The 7610-nt window shown below is 29.4% G+C and overlaps 3 protein-coding genes and 1 pseudogene across 3 annotated transcripts in view; all 4 read right to left on the minus strand.

The window, feature by feature from the left end:
- LOC119683433 (probable peroxisomal acyl-coenzyme A oxidase 1) overlaps positions 1–2430 on the minus strand; it is a 19634-nt gene extending 17204 nt beyond the window's left edge. Inside the window, exons 1-4 of the mRNA XM_038097102.1 lie at positions 2192–2430; positions 695–854; positions 342–634; positions 3–277 (exon numbers count right to left, since the gene is read on the minus strand). Of these exons, the coding sequence (XP_037953030.1) occupies positions 3–277; positions 342–634; positions 695–854; positions 2192–2330 (867 nt within the window). The 5' untranslated portion in view covers positions 2331–2430. The remainder of the gene's footprint in view (positions 1–2; positions 278–341; positions 635–694; positions 855–2191) is intronic.
- Positions 2431–3705: 1275 nt separating this feature from the next.
- On the minus strand, positions 3706–7316 carry LOC119683432 (probable peroxisomal acyl-coenzyme A oxidase 1). Its single transcript, XM_038097100.1, has 7 exons — positions 7154–7316; positions 5774–5933; positions 5421–5713; positions 4951–5356; positions 4286–4892; positions 4071–4226; positions 3706–4008 (listed from the first exon to the last, which is right to left on the minus strand). The coding sequence occupies exons 1-7, from the start codon at positions 7290–7292 to the stop codon at positions 3748–3750; spliced, it is 2022 nt and encodes a 673-aa protein (XP_037953028.1). The 5' UTR covers positions 7293–7316; the 3' UTR covers positions 3706–3747.
- Positions 7317–7530: 214 nt separating this feature from the next.
- The window catches only part of LOC119673989 (probable peroxisomal acyl-coenzyme A oxidase 1), a 2167-nt gene continuing 2087 nt past the window's right edge, over positions 7531–7610 (minus strand). Inside the window, exon 4 of the mRNA XM_038085111.1 lies at positions 7531–7593. Coding sequence (XP_037941039.1) covers positions 7531–7593 — 63 coding nt within the window. The remainder of the gene's footprint in view (positions 7594–7610) is intronic.
- LOC119686614 lies at positions 7531–7610 on the minus strand (annotated as a pseudogene).

Genomic DNA, 7610 nt, shown 5'->3' on the forward strand with positions numbered 1-7610 from the left:
ACCGATGCAGGGCTTTTTACGAATGTACCATCAGGATGTACTTTAGCATTTCTCATTAACATTCTTGTACGTGGGATCCTAACATTCTTCAATCCCAAGAATCCATTGTTTACTCCATAGAAACCCATTTTTTTACCTATATCACCAATGTCAATACCCGGTAATGGCATGTGTGTTTCTTCATCTCTTACTTGCACAAAAAACATTTGTACACCTTTCGGATCATTGTCTATATAAAGCTGTGCTACCACAATGCAGTAATTCGAAGAATGGCCCACTATAATCAAGAAACCAGTGGATTGATTTTTTTATTTTATTTTGAGGTGGTTGATGATACTTACATCCACCAGGCCACCATTTATATGCTGATATGGTTGGAGTATTCAAAATAAACTCATCAGTTTTACGATCATAATCCGCTCTGGTTTCTAAACCTCGCAAAAATGTACCATGACCGAGTTCGGTCTGTGCATAAGTGGCTGAAATTTCGAAATTTGCTACCCGCTTTCCAAATTCTTCATATTGCTCATCTGTGGATTGTTGCTTTAAAGCTTTCACAACCATTGCAAATTGCACACCGAACGGATTGCCCGCCTTCATAGCACCCGCAACATGGATTGAAGAGTAGAGGGTTCTTAAAGAGCAGTAATATGTATTAAAATAAAAAAAACTTTAAAAAATGCTAAATAATTACGGCCAAATATCATCTCCTCCTGGATTTCTTTCCTCTTGAAGTTTTCTCAACTTCTTAGCGGCTTCGATTGACTCCATTATAGATTGTTCGTAGATATCTTTATGTGATTTATAGAGAAACAAATCAGCATCCTCTTTCAAGTCCTGAAACATGTAGTTTTCTAAAATTAAGAGATTTATGTTTGATTAATCATATAGATAACATAACGAATATTTTTAGAAACAGAAAGTATTAAGACCAAAAAGTGTACAAGGAATTTACATTCAATACAACGTAAAATTTTGCATATTTTTAATAATCTGCATTACAAGCTAAAGAAATAAATTAATTTATATATCTATTTCAATGGAAAGTAACTTACACTCTTTCCATCAAATCTTAAGCACTTATCCGAGTAGAATTGATTAATTCTATCTTTTAACTAAAATAAAAATTTAATTATCGGAACTAATAACATATGTGAAGATATCTGAAGTGCAATTAATTTAAATTAATTAATTATTCAATTAATATGAATTTGAAATATATATGCATATAATTATTTAAAATACAAACTGTTATATAAATTTAAATAGTTAAATAGTATATCTGAAATACTTAAAATAAGAACTGCACATATCTTGTATATTAAAATAATACATATATATTATGTACTAAATAAATTAAAATTTAAAAAAGTGTTCTTCAAATCTTAATTAAAAGGTAGAACGTCAGTTTTTTTAAACTTTTAATTATTTTAGAAATATAGTTTATAGCAAGAGGACAAGATCTTTCTTAGTTGCAGAGTTAACTTTTATAAACAAGATTTCCGCTTCAGGTATTTTAGAGCTCAATGGACCTTCCCGAATGCGGAGCGTGTAATAGACTAACAATAATAGACTGAATATAATGTATAATATTTTAGACTATTCTACTTTACATATGTTTGATGAAATTAAAATAAATTTTATATGAAATAATATTTATTGTATTATTGTATAGTATTATTGTATATAGAGCCGTATCTGTTATTTGTGCAGATATATATGTATTGAAAACTATTCGACTTTCGAACCCCCAGGTTCAAGAAGAAAAATTATTTTTAAAATTTTTGTGTAATCAACAGATCTTATCTCTGACAAATATAAATAATTTTTATTATCTTAATCTGCACACCAGTATATTATTTTAAACTTTTCACAAAATCACGTACCTACCACTGGGGTTAAGGGTTGCATCAATTTGCTTTAGGTATATAACAATGTAAATAAGTTTACATTACAATTTTGAAGTAATTATCGATGTAGTTTTAATATATTAATAATAATAAAACTAATATTCCTTCATTATAGTTATAGTTATATTAATTATGATTAATATATAAACTAAATTTATATGTGTCCTTAAAAATTTTTTTAAATAATGCACAATTTCATTAAATTGTAAATATATAATTATACTTTTATATCAAATCACAACGCATAAAAATTTAAGAGTAATATATCGACAAACACTAACCTACGTCTCTCTTGAATTTTAATTTTTCAGCTCCACCATGCCACCAACTAGCGAAATCTTCAACTTTGAAACTGGCTGCATTACGTTCCTTTTGTAAATCCGGATTCACCGTAGCAGGAATTAAACTTTTTCCAGACATGATTTCTCAATTATAATAATTATAAATAAAAATCAATACACTATCTGCAAGTCTTTTGTGTTCAAACTTTTTATTTACAACGTCCACTTCCAGAAGCGACTATCCGGTTACTGAAAACACAATTTTCTGAAGACCAGTAAATGTGTTTTTCTAACGAAAGTCAGCGTAAATGGCAAAAGCTTTACGTTATTTTCTTGAATACTCAACTAGATCAGGCCGAGAATGAGTAAATAAGCTTTTGCCTCTTTTGATAATGCATTATCTCAAATGAGTATTAATAAGAAAGGGAGTCGGAGCATATCATTATCATTTAAATAAAATGCGTTACATTTATTGTGCTAGGTTAGTGATAAATATAAATATAGTGAATAATATTTTAAAAAAAATAATATATTTATTTAAAAACGTATGTATAAAATACATACGTGAATGTCAAAATAAAATTAGAGCATATATATGGGCGTACACAGATTTCTTCCCCCTAGATTTCAATATTTCATTATTATTTTGAATAAAAATTAAATATTACTTAAAAGAAATTAATTAATTCGGCTTTTTAATTTTTTACTAATTTACATACATATATTTCTTAAATAATAGTTTTTCCACTTTATGCTTGCATAAAGTATATGACAATGTCATATCAGTATACGAGCTTCTACTGATTTCGGATCTGGGTAGGCTTATGTATATATATCCGATAACAGCGAAACGATTTTTAAGTGCTGAAGTTCATAGGTGTAAATGTGTTAATTATATTTTAACACAATTTTAATTAGTTTTGTAATATAATTTTACATAAATTAATTTGTTTTCTTCGTATACCCATTGTTCAGTACAGTGAACTTAGGTTAGAACAATTTTTTATTTTTTATTCAATATTATGAAACTAAATGAAAACATGTTATTATATTGCTTACTATTAACTGAAACCCGATAGTATAGACTGCTTGCTCATTAATTCTTAATTACTATTAAATACTTAATTTGTAAAAGTAACAATTAACTATATTCAATTAAAGAAAATTGTAATTTACTAAATAATGATTTCAAAGATCAAATCGTGTACATTAACATAAATTTCTAGATTGATTATTTATTGGAGCTTCATAAAAAATACGTTGGTGTAGTTTTTAAGAACTTATTGCAATAAGAAGATAAAATACGATCGAATTCAGGACTAACTAGGAAAACCTATTCATTAATTATAATATATCAGTTATAGTCTTTACTGAACGATTTTGTAAAATAACACCAAAGCGTATCTTAGATGAACTCTACATTATTATGAAGCTAACATATTTTAAATTAAAATATTTTATATTTCAATCATGTCTTTTATTATGTATAGGAGAATTGGATATATATATAAAAAAGTGGCAAATTTTCGTTAATAAATTTTTAAATTATATGTGTTTTATAGATTAGATTTCATAAACGGTTTCAAGTGCTCATGGAACGATTTTGGAACTGGTTGCTGATTAAGTGGACTTTTCTTAGCCGCTTCAAACAGACGCTCATAAATATTGCCATCATATGAACCCAAAGTTGAAGACAATGTACAATCACGATAATCAAAACCATCACAAATAGCTACTGCATCAGGTCGTATTTTTGTTAGAACTTCCTCCAAACGGGTTTGTAAAGAACTTATCTCGATAGGCGTCAGTCCTTTGAACTAAAAAAATAATTTCTCATTTAACAAAAGTAGACACAGTATCTATTTTAAGTTCGGTTTACCATTAAAATATCTCCCATGAACTTAAGTACAGTTTGTACCAAAAATAATTCTAAAAGATTTTCAATAACTTTGTTAAAGGATACAGAACCTGAATTAGCTTGCAGGCTTCGGAACTGTTTTAAGAAAGTATCTGCTATGAAGGCACGTCCATGTAACTGTAAGTTCCAAACTATTAACATTTTCAAGGGAATGTAAAATTATGTTTAATTTCTACCTCTGCTGCCTGTATAAACTCAATGCCAGTATTGTTCGCTGCTTCATGTTCAGTTTGGCCAGACTTCAAACGTTGAGATAAACTCTCGTAAGCAGTTCTAGTTTTTCTAGCTGCAGAAAACTGTAAAGCTTTTACTAAGTTTTCCCAACTACCCATCCAATTTCCAAAATCTTTGTTTGCTTCAGCCAAATACGCCGTTGTTGGTGCCAAAGGTTTACCAGAAATCACATTACGCCAAGACTTCATTAAATATCTACCGACTTGTAGTAGTAATACAGTATTTTCTCCTTCATATGTACAAGATGCAGTCGCGCCAACAAAAAGATTGCCCAAATTGGCAGAAGTTAAATACCCATGACCACCGCAAGCTAAACGTAAACGTTCTATGCCATTTGTGGAGTCATAAGAACTTAGAGCTTTCAGTAAACATGCCAGGGCATGCATTTCTGGTAAACGACCATATTCACCGCCCTCAATTTCCTTCGATGTGAGTACAAACAACGACATCAAATAATTGGAGGCTAACCGATATGCAACTCCTGTAGCTATTTCAGGAAATAGTTTCATCTGCTGAGTGACATGATCAATAATTTGTGGCTCTGGTTCACTGTAAAAAATTTTCTTTATTTGACTAACAATGAATTATACATAAATATTAAACATACTTTGGATTTATTGGACTTTGTCTCCTTACAGCTGAGTAACGAATCGCGATAGTTGCAGCCATTGTGATAAACGTAGAAGCTGTGAAAGCTACAAAACAACGGGAATAAACCATAGTAAAATAGGTTAATACCGATGTAGGACTCTTTACGAATGTTCCATCAGGATGTACTTTAGCATTTCTCATCAACATTCTTGTACGTGGGATCCTAACATTCTTCAATCCCAAGAATCCATTATTTACTCCATAGAAACCCATTTTTTTACCTATATCACCAATGTCAATACCCGGTAATGGCATGTGTGTTTCTTCATCTCTTACTTGCACAAAAAACATTTGTACACCTTTCGGATCATTGTCTATATAAAGCTGTGCCACCACAATGCAGTAATTCGAAGAATGGCCCACTATAATCAAGAAACCAGTGGATTTATTTTTTTATTTTATTTTGAGGTGGTTGATGATACTTACATCCACCAGGCCACCATTTATATGCTGATATGGTTGGAGTATTCAAAATAAACTCATCAGTTTTACGATCATAATCTGCTCTGGTTTCTAAACCTCGCAAAAATGTACCATGACCGAGTTCGGTCTGTGCATAAGTGGCTGAAATTTCAAAATTTGCTACCCGCTTTCCAAACTCTTCATATTGCTCATCTGTGGATTGTTGCTTTAAAGCTTTCACAACCATTACAAATTGTACACCGAACGGATTGCCTGTCGGCATTGCACCCCAAAAGTACTCTGACATGTAAAGGTTTCTAAATGAGCAATAATTAGTATTAAAATAAACAAAACTTTAAAAAATGCTAAATATTTACGGCCAAATATCATCTCCTCCTGGATTTCTTTCCTCTTGAAGTTTTCTCAACTTCTTAGCGGCTTCGATTGACTCCATTATAGATTGTTCGTAAATATCTTTATGTGATTTATAGTAAAACAAGTGGCTATCTTCTTTTAAATCCTGTAACATGTAGTTTTCTAAGATTAAAAGATTTATGCTTGATTAATCATATGCGCAAGATAAGAAATATTTAAGCAAACTCAAGCAAGTACTTGACAGAAATTGGTATTTATTTTAATCTAATCAATTCATTTTTTATTTTTAATAATGTAAAAGTTAACTTAAAGCAAAAAAATTCATATCGAATTTATATACAATCTTAATAATAAAAGCAATAATGAAACTTAGACATATTTGCTCATTATGTTTTTGTATAAGAACTCAGAGATCTAAAACATCTTGAACCTTTGACAAAACCTTAAATTTTATTTAATTGAAAGTCCTGCAGCTAGCCAAAGTTCTTAAAAAATCCGCTGGAAAATAACAAAGCACATGTAAGGCATGTAATTAACACATGTAATTAAACAGAAGTTTCAATCTTCTAGCATCATTCCCTAATCAATCTTGTGACCCGTAATAAATCTATCACAAATAAACATCTCAAATAAACAGCCCTAGAATTTCTCTTAGAGAGCATAGCCAACTTGCATACAGATGCCAGCATATCAGTATATCCCATCTTGTATTAAATTGCTAACCTATCCTAATCTACTTCTTATTTATAGTGTGAAAGTAGTATATTAAGTTTAACACGTTTGTAAAACAGTAACCCAATCAATTAAGAACCTATGAAATATCTATTTTCTTGATCAACTCAAAGAAATTAATTGATTTTTCTGTCTTTGTTTTTATTTTAGTGCAGTGTAGCCTTTGAATAAAAATTTAACACAAGCAATATTTTCATCAGAGTGATTAAAAACGATTTATTATATAATTACAAAATTAATCTGTAATAATATTAATAAAGAAAAATGTTTAGTTCTACATGTTCAATAATCGACATACAAATTTTTCAATTTTTTGGTAATCAACAGATCTTATCTTTGTGAAATTTGAAATAATGTTTATTATCTCAATCTGCATACCAGTGACTTCGTTTAAACTTTTTACTAAATCACTTACCCACCATAGGTGTTAGTAGTTATAATAATTAACTAAATTCTTTAGATAATTAATTTTATTATATAATTTATTATATTATTATTTAAAAGCTTTTAAGATTTTCTAAAACAGTAAACTATTTTTCAATTAATTACATAAATTATTACATAGATTACATAGATTATTATATTTATTATAATTTCATCATCAAATCAAAAGGAATAAAAAGTTGAGTTTTTTATTGTGAAGTACTTACCTACGTCTCTCTTGAATTTTAATTTTTCAGCTCCACCATGCCACCAACTTGCGAAATCTTCAACTTTGAAACTGGCTGCATTACGTTCCTTTTGTAAATCGGGATTCACCGTAGCAGGAATTAAACTTTTTCCAGACATAAATTCTCAATTATAATAATTATAAATAAATATCAATATACTATCTGCAACTTTTTTCTGTTCCAACTTTTTATTTAAAATGTTCGCTTTCATGAACGACCGTCTTATTACTAAACATAAATTTTTTCGAAAGAAAAGCCTTAGTAAGTGGCAAAAGCTACTACTTTTTTAGCTTTTTTAAATAATCAATTTGATCAATTTGATTTGATAATAAGTAATTTAGTCAATTTTTTTTTTTTTAAATGTGGAACGCTTCACGATTTTGCGTGTCATCCTTGCGCAGGGGCCATGCTAATCTTCTCTGTATCGTTCCAATTT

This window comes from Teleopsis dalmanni, chromosome 2 (genome assembly GCF_002237135.1).
Source record: "Teleopsis dalmanni isolate 2A chromosome 2, ASM223713v2, whole genome shotgun sequence".
NCBI lineage: Eukaryota > Metazoa > Arthropoda > Insecta > Diptera > Diopsidae > Teleopsis > Teleopsis dalmanni.

What these genes read in the sequence shown, in the direction of transcription:
- LOC119683432 (XM_038097100.1), bottom strand. Translation starts at nt 7,292, where the DNA reads ATGTCTGGAAAAAGTTTAATTCCTGCTACGGTGAATCCCGATTTACAA. An exon ending in AAAATTCAAGAGAGACGTAG is followed by an intron (nt 5,934 to 7,153) that starts GTAAGTACTTCA and finishes TTTTAATCTTAG; the next exon opens with AAAACTACATGTTACAGGAT. An exon ending in TAAATGGTGGCCTGGTGGAT is followed by an intron (nt 5,357 to 5,420) that starts GTAAGTATCATC and finishes TCTTGATTATAG; the next exon opens with TGGGCCATTCTTCGAATTAC.